The sequence below is a fragment of the Contarinia nasturtii genome, unplaced genomic scaffold, assembly GCF_009176525.2.
Source record: "Contarinia nasturtii isolate CC-2019 unplaced genomic scaffold, AAFC_CNas_1.1 Cnas_scaffold_810, whole genome shotgun sequence".
NCBI lineage: Eukaryota > Metazoa > Arthropoda > Insecta > Diptera > Cecidomyiidae > Contarinia > Contarinia nasturtii.
The window spans coordinates 1,579,831-1,602,272 of record NW_022198157.1 but is presented as its reverse complement, the minus strand read 5'-3'; the positions used below and the strand labels follow the sequence as shown (position 1 = coordinate 1,602,272).

General features: G+C 34.1%; 1 protein-coding gene across 12 annotated transcripts in view; it reads left to right on the top strand.

Moving 5' to 3' along the window:
- LOC116341927 (inhibitory POU protein) overlaps positions 1-21,700 on the top strand; it is a 37,718-nt gene extending 16,018 nt beyond the window's left edge. For 2 of the 12 annotated variants that reach the window (XM_031769343.1, XM_031769344.1), the window contains exons 3-8: positions 4,550-4,603; positions 8,229-8,390; positions 17,500-17,695; positions 17,868-18,005; positions 18,348-18,582; positions 20,700-21,700. In XM_031769343.1, the coding sequence (XP_031625203.1) occupies positions 4,550-4,603; positions 8,229-8,390; positions 17,500-17,695; positions 17,868-18,005; positions 18,348-18,582; positions 20,700-20,901 (987 nt within the window). In that variant the 3' untranslated portion in view covers positions 20,902-21,700. Of the gene's footprint in view, positions 1-4,549; positions 4,604-8,228; positions 8,391-17,499; positions 17,696-17,867; positions 18,006-18,347; positions 18,583-18,712; positions 18,939-20,699 lie in introns of those variants that run through there. The other 10 variants (XM_031769350.1, XM_031769349.1, XM_031769347.1 and 7 more) reach the window with 10 other exon arrangements.
- Positions 21,701-22,442: the final 742 nt, after the last annotated feature.

Genomic DNA, 22,442 nt, shown 5'->3' with positions numbered 1-22,442 from the left:
TGACTTTTTTGCCATCGTTCACAATTTTTTGTCTTTTTTGCTTTACTCTACTCGTAACAGTATGTGATGTTTATTTTAAATCCAAACTTATTTAACTTCATGATAGTTCATTCTATTTGCGTTTTCCATCATCACCATCAGGTCGGTGTGGTGGTTGCATATAAGAAATTGCGTGATCCAAAACATACGATTTAAATCATTCACTTGGTGTGCTATCTATTTTTAAACATTTTGATTTGATTTACAAGTAACTTCCGCATTTTCACTAGTCACGGGCCCGTGTGTTGTGGCAGTTCGGATTGCGTTTTGTTGTCGGTTTACGTAAGTCCACAATATATGCCAGCAATAAAAAAAGGGAAAAAAAGAACAAACTGATCAAGGGCTCGTTTTAATCATGTAAACACGATAAATGTCATAAAAAAATCATCCACATTCACTAGATGATATTAAATCACATAAATATCGCATGGTGATCGAATCAACCGAAACGAAATTTGTTGGTGGCAAAAATGATATTCTTTTGATTAAACATAATTCAAAATTTATGAAACATTTTCGGCCAAACCTTTTCTTATCGCGCACGTGTTTGCGTTCGCTTTCTTTTTTATAGTGACAATAGAGAAGTTATTCGTTCAAATTCCATAATACATAAATGGATATTTTTTTCGGGTTGACCGTTAATTACTCTTTCCATATCTTTTTATTTCACGCTCACTTCAAAACACAATTCAAAAATGTGTTAATTGAAATAGTCCTATGTTCGATATTGACTTTTTTTCGACCGTCTTCAGCGATACATAATGACTAAATAAATATAGTGTGCATGCTTTAACGCACATACAATGGGAATGGGGCTACTTGAAAAAAAGAATTGTGATTGCCGACATGTTGTTTCCATTCATCGACCCTTTTTTCATTTCCAAGATTTACTTTCAAAAATAAAAATTCAAGTGGCTTCGAAACAACTCGTTTAATTTCAAAATGTTGCATTTAAAACCGAACTTTCAAGTGGATATATGAATTTTAAACAAGTTTATAGCAGAGGAAATGTGTCAAAGGGATAAAATCACTTTGTTTACATTTCGTATTTTCTTTTGTAAGTCCGTTAATGTACAATACATGTTCGCAACGAAATTTTGAACATGAATTTAATGTATTATTTGATTTTGAACAATTTTCCTTTCGAATGACGTTTTTAAACGGAATTTTCGCCTTCAATCGATTCATTGCATTAGAAGTACACCTCAGAAAATCGAAACGGCAATAAATAATTTGATGTAATTAAATGTCATCTAAAAGCGATTTGATTATGCAAAACCTCCGAATATTGGCAATATACTGGCTTTGCCGCCAATTGATTGCTAAATGTAATAAATGCAACCGAAACGACATTAAAACGAACATTTATTTGTCTAGTGAAATATATCGACATTTGTAATTGTATCTGAAATTGCCTTCATCCACGAGACGAAGTGACTGAGAGAAAGAGTGACACACACAGAGAGAGAGAGAGAGAGAACAAACGAAAATGCTGAAACAATGTAAACAGATGGAAAACACATCATTTAAAATTAAAGTCACCGCCAATACAATAAATAATTTCCGTGTTTCGGGTAAATTTTCGCAAGCAGCCATGGTTATGCGCGCACACAAACAATAAAATAAATCCATTTTCGGTCCATATCGGTTTGGAAATGTTACTGATGCCGTCGATTGCATGCAATCGGTGCCAGATACATTGCATATGGATATTGTTCAAGTTGCATTGTTAAAATTTCTCCGCAGTAATCACTTTGCATGTTGCATAACGTGCGTTCACTAAATTCAATTTGCAAGTCGATATATGTCTGCCATGACATTTCATGCATGTGAATGTATGTGTTTGTTTCGTGCCAATTTCCACTGTATCGACCTACGAATCAGAAGAAGAGAGGGCCAGTGAAACAATTTATGTCTTTAAATGCAATTGTGGATTTCGACTATTATTTTAAAAAAAAAGTCGTTTTTTCACCATTTCGTTTTTGTTTCACCAAGTTGCACCACAATAGTGTACACGATATCAAGAATAACATCAAAGTAAAAGCAGAAAATGCAATAAAAAAACACCGCTTTAATTTCTCTTACACAAAAAATGCGCGCTCGCTCTCTTACTGGCTACGGTATGTATGCAATCATTTTTATGCACTCTACCAAAGAAGAATTCTGTGTGTGTACAAGAACCATCGAATCGATAAAATTTAAAATGGATACGATAGTCATTAAATGTGGTCTGTCGAACGCACGCAGAATAAATAAGCGCGGCGCACTATAGGATCGAGCACAAAAATAAGACCAAGAAGAAGACATACACACAAAGACAGAAGAACAGTAACGAATGTTAAAAAGACGAAATAGCACACACATAATAACCATTTGGCTGCGCTTTGGCTCTCGATCCTTCTTCTCCTTATGTTTCTATCGCTGTTATTATTGTTGTTGTTGTTGCTGCTGCTGCTGCTGCTGATGTTACTATACCCGTTCGTTTTGTGGAGTATATATGGCCCCCGCTTGCAATACATAAAATACGAACATTTCATGTATAAATTTGTGTACTGAATGTCGATATATTTCGTGCATATAGTGTATCCGTACGGTATGGGGAGAGAGAGCAATTGTGTGTATCAGAGACTGCTGCTCATCGTGCGCGCACAGAATTGAGGGATATATGGAATGAATATAAGCGGGCGAGAGCGTTTGAGAGTGAATGAGCTCTCTTATGTTGGTGTTTCGGCTTCTCCGCCCAACAACCAATCATAAAGCAACACGGATATCGATCGATGTGTCGCCATTTCTAACCGTTTTTGTATGTTTTCTCTGTGTATTTTCTCCTTGCTACTCTTTTTCGTACCGCTACTGAGATTCTCTGATGTATGTGTCTGTTACGGTTTGTCCTTATATCATTTTCGTCGTCATTAGCGTCTATAATTTTTTTTACATGCATGTTCTTTCGAATGCATTGCGGATTATAGATTTTCCTTAACTTAACGTAACAATACGTTTCCTTACAAAAATCTGTCATAAATGTGAATGTATGAAGAGATAGTTGAAATTGCACATCTAAAGAGATAATTGAAGTTATGACGAGACTAGAACGAGAGCATAGTCACAATAGGAGAAGAGAGTAAACAAATGGATTTATTTAGGAACATAGAAATACTTTTTTTCTCGATTAAATGGCAGTGAGTGCATATCAATGCAAAAACTATTCATTCATTCAACATTTTCAATTCCGTAGAAATGGCCAGTCGAAAAAAATGACCCGAAAGTAAATAAAATGAAACTGAAATTAAACCAAACACGTATATTAAAAAATCAACCCACCTGTGTATTTGTCGCGATCCATTCATGGCACAATGTTGACTAGAAGTGTATGGCGATGGATACGAAATGAATTAAAAAAAACCTACCGTAAATATGACCGAAACGTAAATACTTCATCAAATATTTAATAAATTGTGTTAAACAGTTGTATAATTGATTATTTGACCGGCTAAATATGTCGCCATAGACATATATTTCAATTTACTGAGCACATTGTGCCAGTGTCGCGTTTATATATTCGCATCATTTTTTCGAGCTTTCATTACTTTCTGGTCCGTTTTTTTTGGTTCGTTCTCTTTCAATTAATTTGTTGTGTCATTTGCTGCATCGAAAAAAAGACCCCGAACAATTGATGAAAGCTAATCAAATGGTTTGTTGTGTGCCAACGACTATTGTTTATTCTCTGTTTATAGTTAACGAACGATAGTGTTGTTGTTTTTTTCTTTCGATATGTGTTGTGAATTTTGTTTGCGGGAAAGGGGACAGTGGTCGAAGCGGCCGATTGTGCAGTTTTGCGTTTCGTGTCGACAAACGGTAAATCGATCTTTCAATAACATTAAATATGCCTTAATTGAACATTTAAACAAGATTATGGTAAAATGCTAACGAGCATATTCGTTACTAGAAACACCTTCTTGCCACCATTGTTTCGAGGCCGGCAAACGACTGCGACGACAATGACGATTAAATAAACTTATCTGGCCCAAAGTCACCGAAAGAGTTCTCGATTTTTTTTCGGTTTTCATTGTTTGCATTTTGGCGGTGTGTTTATTTTGCATTTATTTCTACTGCGTTCATTTCTCTTTTTCTCGGTCTTCCGATTAAGTAATAATGGATAATAAATTACCACATTTCGAATAGAATCGCATTGACTTTGTATCCATTACAAATTCATAATTTCAACGACATCAAAATTCGATTTCATTCCGAAAAAACGACACAGAAGAGCCAGTCTTTAATTTTGTGTTTATTCAGATATTTAATGCATTCACTTATACTTTCTTTTTCTCTCTTTCTTTTTCATATACAAACGATGTTTTAATTAAATGAACAACATGAATAATTTTTTTCCTTGATTTTGAATGAACATTTTCCTTTTTTATATAAAAAAAACCATAATTTTCGTGTCTCACTCTCACTATATCACCATAACCACAAATTTTTCCTCTCTTTCTGTGATATTTTTCAGAATCGTCTTTTAGAAGATGCATCGATCATGTGCAACACATGGTCATCACGAAATGTGAGTAAATACTAAAAAAAAACAAATCCATCCAAATACCTTTTATCATCCAAACAAATATAAAACAATAACCATCTATTGTGGTTCACATTGATTTAGAGCCAAGTCGTCCAGATGCATTTTCTACGTTGGGTCTTTGTCCAGTCGTCTGTACATCGATAGCAATTTTCCTGCCGATAAAACGCATTTATCTAAATCAATTAGCGAAATATTATGCCATTCTTATGTTATTTTTCCGTCAGCATGATTTGACTATCCACACGACATACGACGACTTTACGCAGTGCAATAAATCAATTAGCCGTATATTTTCATTCAATCTAGATTTATTTTCACTTGAAGTGGACCAAAGTGGTATTCAATGCTGTGCGCACTTTTCATCTCCCCACTGAACAAACAAATGGATCCATAAATCGTCTATGTGTATTAGGCTCAATAAATATCAGTTTGAAATCGATAATTTCACTTCGATTGAGTTTCACGTGTGTACTGTGTGCCGTTTGGTTGGCTTTGCTGTGACTTTTTTTTAGCATTATATTATTTTGTTTGAAGAAGCGACATGCAATCACATACACATTTCGGATCACAAAGCATGCATGTTTGAATCGACTTCTTTTATTTACATATAAAGAAAAATTTTAATTACAGAACACAACGCAGACAATTAATAAAAACAAGACGATAAAATCATTGGTCGAATATTCTCGTATGCGTGCATACAGATTGAAAAAAGGAGTTAAATAGAGCATTGACGATCTTTTGTATTATAAATCGAATTTAAACGTCTACTCATTTTCCTTTATTGTTTGTATTTAAAAAATAAACGGAGCGTATATGCACATTTCAGTTTGATTTTCAATCGAATCCATTTTCCAATGCCGTGCCAACTTTAATACTGCCTACTAATGAAGACTCTCATTAGAAATTGGGTTCTTTGAGACAAGTAAATGTGAATGTCTGGCATGTGGACGCTAGCATATAATTAGAAAATGATATAATTTGATTCCTGCCGAATAATGATTTTCAAAATGAAAGTGGAAAATGCATAATGGGTACAGAAAATTGTCAGAAGGGAAGTCATACGGAGTCCATGGCAAAAACTTTTTTTTAACGATGAACTTCACTTGAAGCAATTAAATTTTACTTGATCTTTATTTTCTACATACGTTTTTTTAGTCAGAAATATAATTTCGCTGAAACTATGATGTACTGATAGTTTAAATCGGTCTGAGTCGAGAACATACATCGAACTCAATTTCAATATACTCGCTATCAAAGCGGTTCAATGCAATATTCCTCGCTTCTAATGACTGACAATCAAATAATGATGAATAAAAATAAAAATGACCACTGCAAGCGGTGGTAGCAGCAGCGAAAATAAAAAAAAATTGTCGGAATAAAGCAAGTAATATATTGGAGGGTTGTAAATGGCCACTTTGGTTATTGCGGGAACATGTCACGAAAGTGGAAACATTAAACAAGTTTAATGAGAGAATGCTAGTGCTGCGAGAGACGGGAGCACCGTATCACCATAGAATACAGGATACGTCAAGTGTTTATTATTTTTACCCACCGAAAGAATGAATATGTGCTAACCGCAATCAACAAAAATACATTAACTATTTCCGGTCACGTGTTTTTATTTAGTACGTATTTGTACATGAGCATACTACACACTGTTTGCTCAACGAAATAGTCGCAATAACGAGTGAGTGGCTATTGTCGACGCGAACAAATCAGAGTTATTATATTGTACCGAAAAGCGAACAACAACAAAAAAAACACTCTGCACATATGTCGTCTAATGTTAGCTTATTTTTGTGTAATTTTGCACTAATGAATGGGTTTCGGAAAACGATGAATATCCGTCGTTTTCCGTCGGATTTCCGGACGACCGAGGGAAACTTTTTATTTTAATAATAGTTTTGAACATTTTCAACACAAAAAGGCCACGCGGTAATTGTGGTTCTTTTTTTATATATTCCCGTATTTAAGGGTTGACTATCTCTCCATTCATGGCTATCTCTTTGTGTATACAAAAAAGAAAACTTTATTCTGAACTCCATCAACATCAATTTTAACAAGTTTTTGCCGATTCATACAAAAAATTAGAGAGAAAGTCGAAGTGTAATATGAAAATTAATATGGATGTCAAAAACAAAAATAAAAAAATGTGCCGCTCAATATCAACGACCGAAATAGAACACAACCAAGTATACACAGAGTGAAAAAAAGCCGGCCTCTTAAAAATTGATGATCATGTAAATGGATGAAAAATTAATGATTGCACACATATTTATGTGCTATCGCGCATACGGGCACATACACAGCACAGCCGGAGAAAGAGAGAGAGGGTATGTTTTGTGTGTGCACAAAGCTTGAAAACTTTCTACCTTGACCCATATACGAAAATACTCACGTATTTTAAGCGCTTTGCGTTTTGTCGCTGCAGTGTCGATAGAATGAAGAGCTCATCTGCAAGAGAGCTACTGCTGCTGCTGCTGCACATTGGCATAGACTAAATATGCGAGTGCCATGACAAGTAAAATCTGAACACAAACGAAATTTCCTATAAACAACGAAGCGAACACTGCCTAAAGAGTGTGCACAAGAGTGAAAAAGCACGTGAGCGAGAAGCAAAAGCACATAAACTTCTGACAAAATAAAATTCTCAGCACTCGATAAATAATAAATGATAATCTAAATTTTTAAAATTTTCGGATTCTGGTTCCATTCAATGACGTGCGCGCGTCATGCGAAATGCAAGCTGCCATGTATGAACACCGACACACACATAAACCATTTATTTTCAAAAGGATCCGATGGCTGTGAGACACGGCGACCGAACAATTGAACAATTGAGTGAATGAATTAGAAACAGACGCAAACACCCGAAGTGAGCGCACATTCAGCAAAAAACGGTTACAATGTGTTCAAAATTATGTATAAAATCGAGTGTGCTGGTGACAAAATGAGAGCGAATCAATCTCACTTCTCGTATGTTCGTTTAAATTCCGGAACAAAAAACCAGTACATATTTTTTGAATATATATATTTTTTTCATCCTTTTCTCGCCAAGTCTCTGTTTATCTCTCTAAAATGCAATGGATGTTGAATGAAAAAAATTGGCCAGACATCTCATAAATATTTCAGATTACACAGAAAAACCGCATCGCTTTCGATTTGTCATGTGCGTTTTTATGTGTATGTGAAATTTGTGTACAAGTTCGGAATGTTTGGCTCTCTCGCTTTGAGTCGAAAGGAAGATTAATTTGGTGTATAATCGACTCCTATGCACCCCGTACGTGAGTCATAATTTATGCACAATGAATTTATGATTTGGCATTTTTGCTTACTTTTTATTTGATATATGTACCACCCCGAAACGAGCACATACATTCCTCATTCCGGCTATGTGTATAATATAATGAAATAGTTGACGATATATATCCATTGATTTGAGTGTATGTGAGTGTATTCATATATTTGGCAAGCAACTGGTCGTTGCACATCAAATATTCACCATTTAATTCTTTCGATTGCGATTTAAACAATAAAACCCCGGTTCTTTGAATTATTCAGCGATACATTCACTGATTTGTTGGTATTTTGTGTTTTCTTGCAGGGCGACATTTTCTCGGGATTGAATGATGGAATTTTAAGCAGAGCCGAAGCACTTGCAGATATAGGTAAACATCAGAGTAGCCATGCGCAAATGTCATCACAATTAAAGCACGATGTCATGTATCATCACAGCATGGGCGGACCACCACAACGACCGTTACAGGTAAAAAAAAACTTTGAATTTTTCCTCTTTTAACAAACTTTTCTTTCTGTCAATAATTCGATTTTGGATACATTCCGTCCTGCTATCACAATTCCTTCCTTGAAATTTGAGACTTCCTCAAAAAATTCTCTCGCTCAATCAACTTTGAATCACACTTTACAAACATTCCAGCACTTGTCAAGTGAGATAAAAGTGCGACGGGCACAAAATCAATAGTCATTTGTTCATCGTGATAATTTTTGTGATTAAGTTCTCATGGTTGTGCACGTGCCATGAACAAGGCAAATAAAACAATAAAAATTTACACGTTTTTATTTGGACTGTTGTCGAAAAACAGCGGGAAGTACCACTGTGTTATCTCTATCACGATCTTGTTATTGGCACGTGCAGTACCATTGCACGCGGCCAACCACTCAAGGAAAACTTTTCGTTCAAAACGAATGCCCCGTTTAGACCTCGTCAATCGATGACGAGTGCGACCCCGAATCATTGCATAATTGTTGTAATCCATTAAAAGTTAGACAACACTCAAAATAGAATCAATTTTCGGTTGATTTCAGCCAAGGATATCGGATAAAATTGATTGCAAATCAATCGATTTTGTGTGTGTATGTGATAGAGAGAGAGTATATGTGTTAGAATTCTACGTATAAATAACCGAAAAGTACTTGTCAAAGAATATATCAAATGGATTACATGCAATAAAAACATTGTCTCCCTTTCAAATGAAACAGTTTCGTTTTTTTTTGGCTTTTTTTAAAAAAATGCCAATTTGTTCTCGAAAATAGTTTCAAAACAATAAACAAAAGAAAGACTTTTAAGCATGCAAGTTAAATTGGTAGGAAAATTTAAATTTTGTGAAGTTGAATGTGTTCTCGTGTAAGTACCGTAAACATAAAACAAAAATCTATGGTTTCAAATGGCGCGCTCAATTGACTACATCAAAAATGCCACGCGACACTTAATTTGATTGCTTCACTACTCGCAGCCATAAGGGTTGACGCTTAAATTTACTGAATGGATGAGAAAAGTGCTACGTCACTATACGGTGTGCTCGCTGTTTTCACATGCACACGACTTTTCTCACATGAGCCCAATGCCGAATGTCGCATGTTTTGAGCAATGTTTGAAAAATGACGATTCAATCTAATTGAATAATTCGGTTAACATCACATTCCGCACATTCATGCTCGATTCACCACTCTCTCACTCTCTCTCTCTCTCCGGTGTCATTGTAAATTGATACGAATTTCGGTCGCGCACACACAACAATTGCCATTCATGCAAGAATGAATGTTTCTACACTGCTTTTTGAATGAGATCAGTTTTGTTCGTTGCATTAAAAAAATTGGAATGGATTTAATTTGATGTTATGAGGACAGTTCAATTGCTGTAAAATGAAAGTTGAGACGCAGTTTTTAGTCAAAATTATAATATTATCCACCGGTTATCTCATTCAAATTGGTAATGAGGGTTGTTTCACAAATCTCTTTGATGGGCAAGTGCGTGCGTATGCAAATTAGCCTGCAAATTATAATTTATACCCAGAGTGATAGCTCTTTGACACATTTCGTTTCATGTTAAATCTACGGCACATAATTTTCATCGGCCAAAATTGGCTCTAGCATATATGCAACCCTTCGAATTTAATATACATTAAATATCAAAGACAAATATTCATCATGGCACCTTCAAACAGCCAAAATATAAAAATTAAATTGCAACCCATTTTCCAAGTGAGCAAAATTTCATTTGGAAAAATGTAAATTCCATAGATATTCGATGACAATTTAAAAAGAAACGATCAACATTGAAATGAATCGAAATAAATGAACTGCGATAATTCAAGCCAACTTCGGACGAATTTTCTTTCATTTATCGTTAAATATGTGCAAGAATTCTACGTTAGTGCGTTACGGTTGCATGTTTCGAGACTTTTCTAAGTTAAATAAATCACCCAATTTTTGGTTGTGCTAATGAACGCACCTGACTAAAAGTACCATTTTTCCTCGGTGAAAGAAGAAAAAGAAAAATCGGGCTACGGTGCCATTTATTTTGGTGTACACCATGTCGAATACATATATCGAAGTGTCGAGCAATAAATATTGATTCACATCGTACTGTGTACCATCGTATTTTTTCATCAAAGTGGCAGTCCAAACATTAGCGCTGCTGTTATATAACAACACAAGCAAATCAACACACACACACCTGCGTAGCAGGCTGTGTCGTTGTTATTGTTGAATGCGACCTCGAACAAAGTTTTTTGTTTCACCGTTTCAACGTAAAGCAATCAACGAACGAAAAAAAAAGAATTGGGAATAAGAGAAAATTGAAAGTGAGTTGGGTGCACTTTATTGATGGCCCAATAAATAATCTTGAGTTTAGGCAAAATGGACAAACGGAATTGAAAAAAAAAATATGGAGACCTTTCAACTAAATGCCGAAACGGCCATTTATTATTTTTAGCAAAATACAATGAAAGCCCATTGAAATTTCTATTTGATTTGGAATGAAGAAAATAACATCAATCGTAAAGCCATAATTAAAAATCGTAAATTCACTTTAAAATTCATTCGTTTGATGACAATAAATGAAGTTCCTTTGAAATTTCGAAGCTTGAAAACATGTTATACATCCCAAAATGTCATGAGTCTTCTACCAATGTAAACTACATGTAAAACAAACAAAAAATTCATAGTGGTTGATTCCCTTGTCTATCGATGCAATCGATTTCATTCGAAATGCTAGCGCATCACTATGATTCGCAATAGTACAATTACACAAAACTGCATACAAAACACACACAAAGTGAATATCGAACCGTTTTTGAGCATACGATAAAAATGAAGGAACAACAAAAATGGCACACAGAGAGTCACTAAATTGAAAGAAGACGCAAATTACATTATACACATACATAGAAGGTGGACACAACAAAAGCTCACAGGGGATGGTTAGATTGTATTAACTAAGCTAAATGTATCCCAGTAGAATTGTGCCAAACAACATAAAGTAAAAATTACAAAGGGATTCATTCAACCATCGTCGATCGAAAATTATACCGACAGCATACACGGAATGTGAAGATGGTCACAAACGCTTCAAAATAGAACCAAAGAGAATGTCTTTACTGTGCACAAAGTATTCATACATTTTGCCCATTCGTTTAGCGAAACAACTACTTTGTTACTAGAAATTATTTTTCCATTTTCTTCCCGATGCAACCGAAAATTGTATGTAATTTTCAATAAAATTGTATTTGTAACGAGTTTCAAACAAAAAAATCTCTTTAAAAATGGCGTTGAAAAAAAAAATGTAACTGGTTTTTAATGTGACACATTTGCTTTGAGTAATTAATTAATGAACATGGCAGTCTTTGCATTTCTTCAAGTTTCTTTGTGGCACACACACACAAACAACGCGCCATTGCAAATTGGCATCAGTTGATGAATGTTGCCATTTACCATAATTGCCGATATTATAGTTTTACCGTTATGGAACGATAAGTACATGCTAATGCATGTTAATCAGTGGCGAAAAAAACAACGTAAGTACATAATACAGGAACATTATCTCTTTACAATAATAATCTCTAATTCCGGATCTCAGCTGTTCGGTACATGCAGTGTGCGCAAGTAATTTTAAAGGAATGATAATATAGCGCGTTTTGAGAATATAAATGTTGAGTTCGTTTTTGGGCTGTATATCGCACACGGGGCCAACCTCAAAAGGAGGAAACACTTGTCTAATGCAATGTTAAGCGCACAACGAAAAAGCGCGCGAAACAATTTTTGCGTTGCTTTCAGCAATGCGGCGTATGATGTAATCGTTTCATTTGCCCTGCATATTCTGTACAGCTCTATGAAGTAAAATGAAATTGTACTTTTCATGCCATTAAAACGAAGCAAAGGCAATATAATCCTCGAATACATTAGCAATACGCTTCGATCATAATGTAAATTGAAATTTTTTTCAATACATTAAAAATGGCATTTTTGTAACCGAAATGTGAAAATAAAAATTCAATAGTGTTTTGAATTCAAGTTGAACAAAAAGAGACCTAGAATAAAACCAAATATTTTTTTAAACAAAATAGTAAAGGTTTGCTGGAAATAAGAAAAAGTAAGGACTTTTCATTTGTCGAAGAAAATGAGAAACTGCATTGCTATTTGGAAATAGAAACCAAACCGAAAATCCAATGAGACACATAATATAATAAAAACTAAACCAAACTCCCCTTGCGCACTCCAGACATAAGGAGAGATGATTGTAAATATTTAATAATTCGATAACAGAGAGTTGAAGAGAGAGATGAAGAATACGCCAGGGAAAATATGTTATGATTTTTCCGGCATCAATAACGGATTAAATAGATAAATTTAACGCACATAAAAATGGCAAATGGAAAACAAGTCGGTTGTGTACATAATCAACAGTCAAAATGATATGGCCATTTGTTCTTTATTACATGGTATTTTTCTTTAACCCCATACTTAATAGAGCCGAACTAACTAGATAATCTATTTGAAACATCTGCTTAATTCGGTGTACCGTCGATTTAGTTGACCGTGAATGATCTTTGGCCAGAATTTAACTTGCTTCTTTTGCTTACAATTTGAATTTAATATATGATATTTGCTCATTTTCTGCTGAAGATCAGTCTTTTAGCACTTCAAATAAGATCCCCTTTCTTCAATCTCTTCTTCTATGAAAAAAAGTCACGCTTATATAAAAAAATATTGCCAATTTTCGTGTGTTTAATCAAATAAATTGGAAATAAACGTAGAAAAAGATTGCCGAGAAGAATCTGTGGAGTTGAATGAGAAAACAATCGAAAAACATAACAATGTGTACATACTTAAATTCGACAATAAAATTTATTGTTATAAAAATCACATGATTTTTTGGCTATTGAGTTTGGCTTGTTTTGCCATAAAAGAATATTTCATTGTTATTGTATTGCAATGATAATTTTGAGGGCGTTGAGCGTGTAACAATGAACGAGGGATGTAAGTGTATTATAATATTACATGATAAAATAAAACGCACACCGCGTGCGACACCCTCTCTGTCTGCATTATATTCCACATAATGGAACACATGTGATATTTCAGAGGAGAAAAAGAACAACATGAGCATAAGAAATACACACATTGCAACGCAATGGGTTACTAAGTACCGCATTTACCACAACGAACGATTTACACACACGCATAACATGAACAATTTTTGGTGTTTTTGAAAGAAAAAAAAAAGATAGTAAAAATAATGTCGAATTGACAAGGAAATCCATATGCATTTCAAAGTCATCGATACCGCAGGGGATTTGTATTTTTTCATGATTTATTATTATTATTATGATTTTATTCACATGTAATGCTATCGAAATGATTGCATAAAGTGGCTGATTGGTTGTATTGTCATATGTTTGGTATTCACTTGATGTCAACCGAAAATAAAAACACATACACACATACACCGACCAAACCGTCGATTAATGTGGCCAAACATGTAACATTTTAAAATGATAACTATAAAATAGATATAATTACTTGCGGACAAAAACATACACGGATCACCGGATTTATAAAATACATATCAATTTGGTGAATTTAAATTGAAAGTTGAACAAAAATTTTGACAAACGATATCGGTTGGTTTGAGTTTTTTTTTAAATGAACTTCTGATGGGTTTTCATTTATGCAAAAATGATATTTCACATCTAATTGCCGTTTATTTAATGGAAATAAATTTGTGGGTACCTAGGAAGCACTTATCCGCTTATTACTAGTATTTTTTTTTTGAATTGATATTTTGCATTCCCTGTTCGAAGTGGTGTACATAAATGTTAATCGAAAAAAAATCAATGTGAAATCGACATAAATAGTCTCTTCGTTCGAAGTCAATTTCCAATTTACTGTGGTTCCATTCAGGGGCGTCCGCAGGAATTTGATCAGGGAGGTGCGAGAGCAATAAAAATCGTGGACATTTTAATTTTTTCGAAAAAAACTAATCGTCTTGAATCAGAAGCAAATCTGTTTAACACTTCTTCTTGCACTTCCTGTTTGTTTTTGTTTACCATCTCTCGATCTACGCTCATCGTACTTAAACTTAAAATGCATATAATGTTAGTTAAACGTGCTAAAAAATTATTTGAAACATTTTTCGATAAAAATCCATTTTCTTCCATAGATGATCGCTGCAGGCGTTTTAATTTTTATTTTAATTTTGATAGTCTTGCCTTTTTTGTTTAGATAATTTCAATTCGATCAAAGGCTGTAATATTTTCCATAAATAAATGAAAGGCTGGAATAAAAGCTGATTGTAATGTCTCATTATTAAAAACGTCATGCTTTTGTAGATCAAAAATGTATGATGCAATACATGCAGGGAAGTAAAAAAAGTGCGGCGAAGCAAGCAGAATTTTTTTAAGTTTTGAAAAATTATATACATATTTTACCATTGAGTCGACATTTTCTATTAAATCGAAATTGTCCTCGATTTTTCAAAGATTTCATTAATTTTATAAAAATTTAACAACTGGATCAGCTTAAAATAGTCCCTGGCTGGAAGTAAAATGTATTGTTTATTTTTTATTAATTTTTTTTAATCGACCTGCACCCCGTTGCGGACGCCCATGGTTCCATTCAAAATGAAACACCATTTTTTCTTGATTTATTCAATTGCACGGAAAAATTTAACTGGAAACTAGGCTAGAAATGGGCTGTTTTGAAATGCGGTTTACCGCATCCAATTCTGAATTAATAGCAATCAACGACTAACTTTTAAAATAATTCAATCTACACTGTATAATTTCTTTACGTACGTTTTCATGCATGAACATTTGTTTTCGGTTCCCAAAGTGTTGCGAACGAATTTCAAAAAAAGGCAAAGAAAATCAGTTTCGATAAAGTTCAAAAAGTTCGAACGAATGAAAATGAAACAGGTTGTTCATAAGAAAGAGAAAGAGTTCGAAATGCACAAGAAGAATGACTCAGCTGTTGTGGTTCACGCAAAAGGCTTCAATCAATCATCAATGCATATTCAATTTAGAAACTTTTCTCGGTGACATAAGGCATTTATTCACATATATTCCACGGGAATTGGCGCATAAGACAAATTGCATAAGTTATCATTATGGCGCTATTTGTAGTTCGATTTTTTTTTCAATATTTCGCTATTTTCTTTCCCACACACACATAATTATTAAGGCATATTGCGCGTTGAATTCAGAACTATTATAGAATATGGCAATGACGAGAAGAAAACGAACCAAAAAAAATTACATAATTGCATTTTTATTGATGGTATTTCGATAAATTCGATGCGATTCACAGTCAAACAATAGTAATAGCAGAATAAAAATAACCTTTAACCCTTAAATTACAACAACGTTGTACGGTGGGCCTGAGCACGCATCACATCATTAACGAACAACAAAAATATTTGCTCAGCTATAATTTGTATGTTTATATCAAGTGCACTTTGTGTGTGTGTGCTGTTGCGTACTCTAAAATCAATTCGTTCCGGCAAATTACGAACATAAGTTTACTAGTTTGTTTATTTGCTGTATGTTGCATACTACATACTTACTAGGAGCGCGTCCCCATTTTTGAGAGAAAAAAAAATCGTCCCCTCGTACGGTATAGCTAACTGCCAAACTCACTTTGCTCGTCGTATATTTACTACCTACGACCAAATGAAATGTTGCTTCTTCGTGTGTTTTTTTTTTTTTATTCGCTTGCTGTTATTATTTACACACTTTAATTAAATTAAAGCCCCGTCTTTTTTTATTGCTGCCGGTGTGTGTATTTTTGTATGATTTTCAATTTTTGTTGTTAATCCCAACCTGCCAGAATAAGTTGTAAATAATTGTGTTTATCCACATTAGAACTGTAACATATTTCTGCTACGCTGTGTATTTTTCCATATTTTTTTCTTCAGCGAAAATTCTCAGACCTTACGAAAAATTCGTTGGTTTTATAAGTCCTAAATTCTCAAACATTGAATTTTTGACTCAGAAGCTAATTTTTTCTTCTTAAATTTTTACAATTTTTTCGCCTTAAAATTTCCCTCTCACGAAAATGTTTTCAAAGAGAAACGAAAATCTCTCGTTTGCGTCCCGAATAGGAACATAGCATTGTACCATACTTTATATGGCTGCGAGCAAAAATACAACCGCTTAGAAAAGGTTGTGCAAACAAACGAGCGATTTTTGGTGGTAAAATGTCGGTGTTTCCAACTGACTGCCCTATTATTATACTGAGAACGTGTATTTAGCGAATCTTATTCGAAGGCCGCTCGCGATTTTCCTTCTTTTAATCGGCCGTGAAAAGCAAAAAAAGATTCAATCGAAGAAACAGTGGCGTAGCAGTAGCAGGCAGCAGCTAAGCACACATTCACTTTTGTTCAAAAGTCTCTTTTGTTCGTTGTATTGCAATTCAAACATAATTATTCTCAGATTTTGTGCTATTTTATCTTTCCCTCGTGTTGTCGTGACGGTTTAATAATCATAAAAAAACACATGCACACAGCAGCAGCAGCAGCACTCATGCCCATTGAATCAAGTCTAAGAGCAAGTACATTAGCTACAATTTAATCCTGCCATTTGTTGATAATTCGACTACTTTGGTGCCAGCATTAACCATCAAATGCCGGGAAAAATTCAAAGCGATTGTCTCAGATAGAGGCGGTGTGCGTGCCAGTGTATTAGTGTGTACATTGCACATAGCCATCGGTTATTTAATCGACCACGAACAAATGTTTTCATTTTTATTGCTCAATAATAATATGAAAATTTTCGCCCATTTTAAAGCGTGCACGATGTGGAAAAAAAGAGTCCGCAAAAAGAAACAGACTTTTTAGGGAATTGACTTGGCTAATGAAAAAAAAAGTTGATTCACATTGACACATGCGGTACGCAATCGCGCAATGTTTGCACAGTTAATTAAATTTGGTTCGTCAAATGTCCATGAAATATTTCGTCTCGCCAATTTCACGGCTCCCGCAGTGCAAATCTCAGCTTAGATATACCATTTTTTTATGAGAAACTTTTTTATGATCTTATTTTTTTGTTGAATGTTTTTATCTTTGTCTTTTGGCACAGATGCATCACACAATGGACGGTCTTGAAATGCTCGATCCGGCCAGTTCAATGACAACACTTACACCAATGTCCGAAACACCGTCAATCACATCGCCGCACCATCAATTGCACGGATCGTATCATGGTATGAATCACATGATGAGCCATCATCACGGTGGTCCGTTGGGTGGCCACGCGCCCGGTATGAATCATTATGGTAAACACTTTTTTCGATGCACTTCTACAAGAAACAATCCGATTTCGTTTGTAACAAATAAAAACAATCGTATATTGATTGTAAACCAAAATTTATGAAATTTCACTGAAACTTCACAAATGGCCAAGTTTTGGAATGACACAATTATTAATAAGTAAAAAATTGCACTTAGGTCATCATGGACATCCGAGCTCACATCCCGCAATGGCTGCCGCTGTCGCAGCAGCCGGCCTACATCCAGACACCGACACCGATCCTAGGGAATTAGAGGCATTTGCCGAACGTTTCAAACAAAGGCGAATCAAATTAGGTAATTATTTCTGTATAATATTCTGGATTGCCATGTCTTTTTACCTCGTTAAAGCGGGAAATTACACCTTTTTTGAAATTGATCTGAAAGGTGCAATTTATCGCGCCGTACATATTTGTATCTGTAATTTGAAAGCAATGTTTGTGAGTTTTGTGTTACTCTGTTTGTCTTTATTCTCCCAATTTTTTTCCATTACGTGTTTGCACCTCAAATCTTGTGTGTGTGTTCCTGCGTGTATTTAAACAAAAAATTAATTCAAATGAAAACAAAACCAAAAACACTCGTGACTTATCATCTATTTCTTCAATCGAACAACTCCCTAAACTCATCTTGGTTCGAAAGCAGGTGTCACACAAGCCGACGTAGGAAAAGCATTAGCCAATTTGAAACTCCCGGGTGTCGGAGCTTTATCGCAAAGTACCATTTGTAGGTTCGAAAGTTTAACATTATCCCATAACAATATGATTGCACTGAAACCGATACTGCAAGCGTGGCTTGAGGAGGCCGAAGCACAAGCGAAAAATAAGCGACGTGATCCGGATGCACCAAGTGTCTTACCTGCTGGAGAAAAGAAAAGGTAAAATTCGTTTTGATTAAATTGTGTGCCATTTTATTCGATTTCTATATTTTTCTTTTGTACCTTTTCATTTTAATTAATTCACATCACGATTATTAATTTCACGTTTTTTTTCTTTTGATTTTTTTAGTCGATCTTTCGTTTACAATTATCAATTGATTTGTGTTATCTTCAGTTGTTGACAGTGTCGTGTGTTTTTTCTTTACATTTTTGAGTGCTATCTACAAGCTGCAAAATACACCTGAGTTTGAAGAAAAAATCGATTTTCTCGCAATATATGACACAAATCCATTTCGGAACATAGAAATGAGAAAAAATGCACGAAAGTACAAGTTCATTTCTGCACTTTTATTTAAGACGGCTATAGTACTATTTCCATTTGAAATTTCCAAATTATTTAACTATGTCAAAGTACTGTCTAAATCCTATAAGAATCAGCATGTGTTTTTGGTCGAAGTGTAAACAACACATAATTTAAATGGGTTTTATTAATTTCACTTCAATCAAAGCAGAAATGCTTCTGATCATTATGGGACCTTGAAAGTTACGCATTTCAATAGCTGCCATATGCCGTTTTTGATAATCAATGCTAAAAATTCGAAAAAGTCAAAGAATCATCCAATCAAAAACCCTAGCAAGTCGAAAGAATTTTTCTCTCACCATTGGTCAGCAAAACGGGATTTTTTCGTTTTTTTTTTTTCTGAGATCACTTTTTTGCCGAAAATCCATAGCAAATCGAAAGTATTATTCGCGAAAAACCCTAGCAAATTTAACCCTTACCTGGGCAGGTCGGGCTTCTGAGGCCCGGTAGCGCATTTTTTTAATAAAAGATACATAAAATCGCATAAAATATTATTTTAATCAAACAAATTCTTTTGTTATATATTCTTTCATCCTTCTACTAACCGTCGATAAAAGTTGTTTTGAATTTGGTTCCCTAAGTAGCGCTGTATTGAGGTTTGAACAACTACCGAACGTACATTTTCCATACAAAATGTCATCAAATTTTTTAAATGAAGTGCAAAATTTCTACTAAACAACTACTGAACTGAAACTTAAATTCATCCTATTCGGAATAAATATTGATTATTTTTTCATTTTTTCAGTTATATTTTACAAAAAACATATTTAATTCAATATCTTTTATGTTAAAACAATAATTTTCGTCGTATTGAAATCATCATTGAAATTATAATAACGTTAGGATTTTGACTTGCCCGGTTAAGGGTTAAAGAACTTTCTGATCATTTCAAAATAGAAAAGCAAAAAAAAAGGTTTTCTTTTTCGTGTGAAATATCCCTAGCAAATCGAAAGATTTCTCGGCTACCATCTAGGGGGTTTTGCTCAGGCGATTTGAGGGGGAGAGTTATCTGGGATTGCAGGCCCCCTGTGCCCAAGTATGCTTTGAATAAAAAATATTGTACGGTTTCTTTAAAATAAACTTTTATTTTCAACAAAAAAAGTGCAGAGATCAGCTTGTACTCACAATCTTTTATTATCGATATTTTTGGTTTGTTGTGTTTGTTACGACTAGGTTTCATAAAAATTCTTTCAAAAAATTCAAAACTTGTTATAATCTATATCGAAGACTTTTACGAAGAATATTCGACAATTTTATTTTGTGTTGTTTTATTGCACTGTGCCACTCATAAAATCGGACTCACTAGCGAGTGGTCATTTAACCATAAGATAATATGGGATGTCCAAAAACCAATGGTGATTTGAGCGTTTTACAAAGTTGACTCTTTTTTAACCGATTACACATTTCTAAAGTTTATTTTATCGGCGAATTAATACCAATTGTCATGAAATCTCAAAATTCACGAAAGTATCTTTTCATAATAAGGAAAATACCGAGTCGATCATCTCGAAAGCAAAATCTTACTTTGAAGAACTTGGAAGAACTTTGAAGAACGGTGATCATCATTGGATTTGTGACTCCCTCCATATTATTTTTAATCACCACTCATCAGTAGGTCCAATAAATAAGTTTTAGATTCAATCACAGTGTTTGTCTTTGGTTTTTTTCTTTGGTTTGTTGTGTTTATTATGATTAAGTTTCAAAAATATCCTTTTTAATTGAAATTCACAACTTCACGTTGTAATCTATATCGAAGCCTTTTCCAAAGACGCAGAACGTCGATTGCTGCACCAGAGAAGCGCTCTCTCGAAGCCTACTTTGCCGTCCAACCTCGACCGTCTGGTGAAAAAATTGCTGCAATCGCCGAAAAGTTGGATCTTAAAAAGAATGTGGTACGCGTTTGGTTTTGTAATCAACGTCAAAAACAAAAGCGAATGAAATTTGCCGCACAACACTGACCAACAAACTCTCAAAATGGTAGCAACAATAACAATAGCAACAACAACAGTCAAAATGTGGCATCCGTTGCTGCGATTGCACGACAACTCAGTATCGGCATGAATCCAACGATGTCAAACGGCGGCGGCAACAACCTCAACAACAACATCAACACAAGCAACAGCAACAACAATACCAACACGAACATCAACTGCAACATCGGTTCAAATGCAATTAACAGCTTGCTGAATGTAAATGGAACGCATCTGAATAACGGCCACATAACAAACACTGGATTTGGCTACGCAGTTTAAATTTCTATGTTTTTTCTCAACTTTTATTTCGTAAAAATCAAGAAGAAAATATTTGGACAAAAAAAGTATCAACGATTCGATGGGAAATCCGAAAAGCCAAGTTACGCCGTGCATCTTCCGTTCAATTCACATCCTCGAAGTCCGGTCCGCCAAAACTCAGGTTGATTGTATGTTCATTGAAAACTTCTTTTTTTTTCTCTTTTCGTTTTCAATAGTCACAGATCTCTACCAAATAAGCAAAAGCACTCAAAGATGCTCGATATGTGTGACTTTTCATTTCGAATTTTCCACCGAAGAGTCATTCTACAATGTGACATTCTATATTTATAGACACACAAAAAAGTTCGTCTAAGTAGATTAAGATTATTTCAATAGATGGCGCTATGTTCCGACGAACACTGTGTTGTAAGTCATTTGTAAATTTACACTGAATTTTCGTAGTAAATTTACAAAATGTGTCAAAATGAAAGTCACAATATCATTTTGTAAAAATACTACGAAAAGTCAGGGTAAATTTACAAATGATGAATATATCAGTTTAAATACAACTTTTTCACAATTTTTTGGTAGCATAATTCCGAATAATAATAATAATAATAATAAAATAACAGAAAAAAACATCGAAAAAAACAAATAATGTTATTTTTTGACTTCATACATAGCGACTTTCACTATCGAAATTTACAATTCTCATATTTCGATAGATGGCGCAATACTTATGTTTATAAACTTTTTTGTGATGTCAAACTTGATGACTTCATTTAATAAATAATTATATTTTTACATTAATAATTGCAAAATTTACGATGAAAAAATGGTTTAAAAATTAATAAATTGTTTTTAGAAAATTTAGGGGCATTAATTTTATTTTAATTTATTAAATTTATATTGCAATGAAAAACTATCAATTTTCTGTGAACGTTGGTTTTTTTTGAACGGTTTGTAAATTGAACGCTTATCTGACACATGAGATTAACAATTGACATTTGTTTGTTTACACACAAACAAGTTGAAAAACTATGTGTACTGCGTTCTATCATTAAAGGTTGTAGGAAAAATTGGTCCAATGGAACAACTAACTGTAGGTGAATTAAAAAAAAGATCCCGAAATCAGACAAAATGAATTTTCTATGCTATTGTTATACGGAGATTCATAGTAGATTTACAAAAACTACCAATTTTCATAATTTGTAAAATTACTATGAAATTTTGTAGTAAATTTACAAATGATGTAAATTGGACGATTT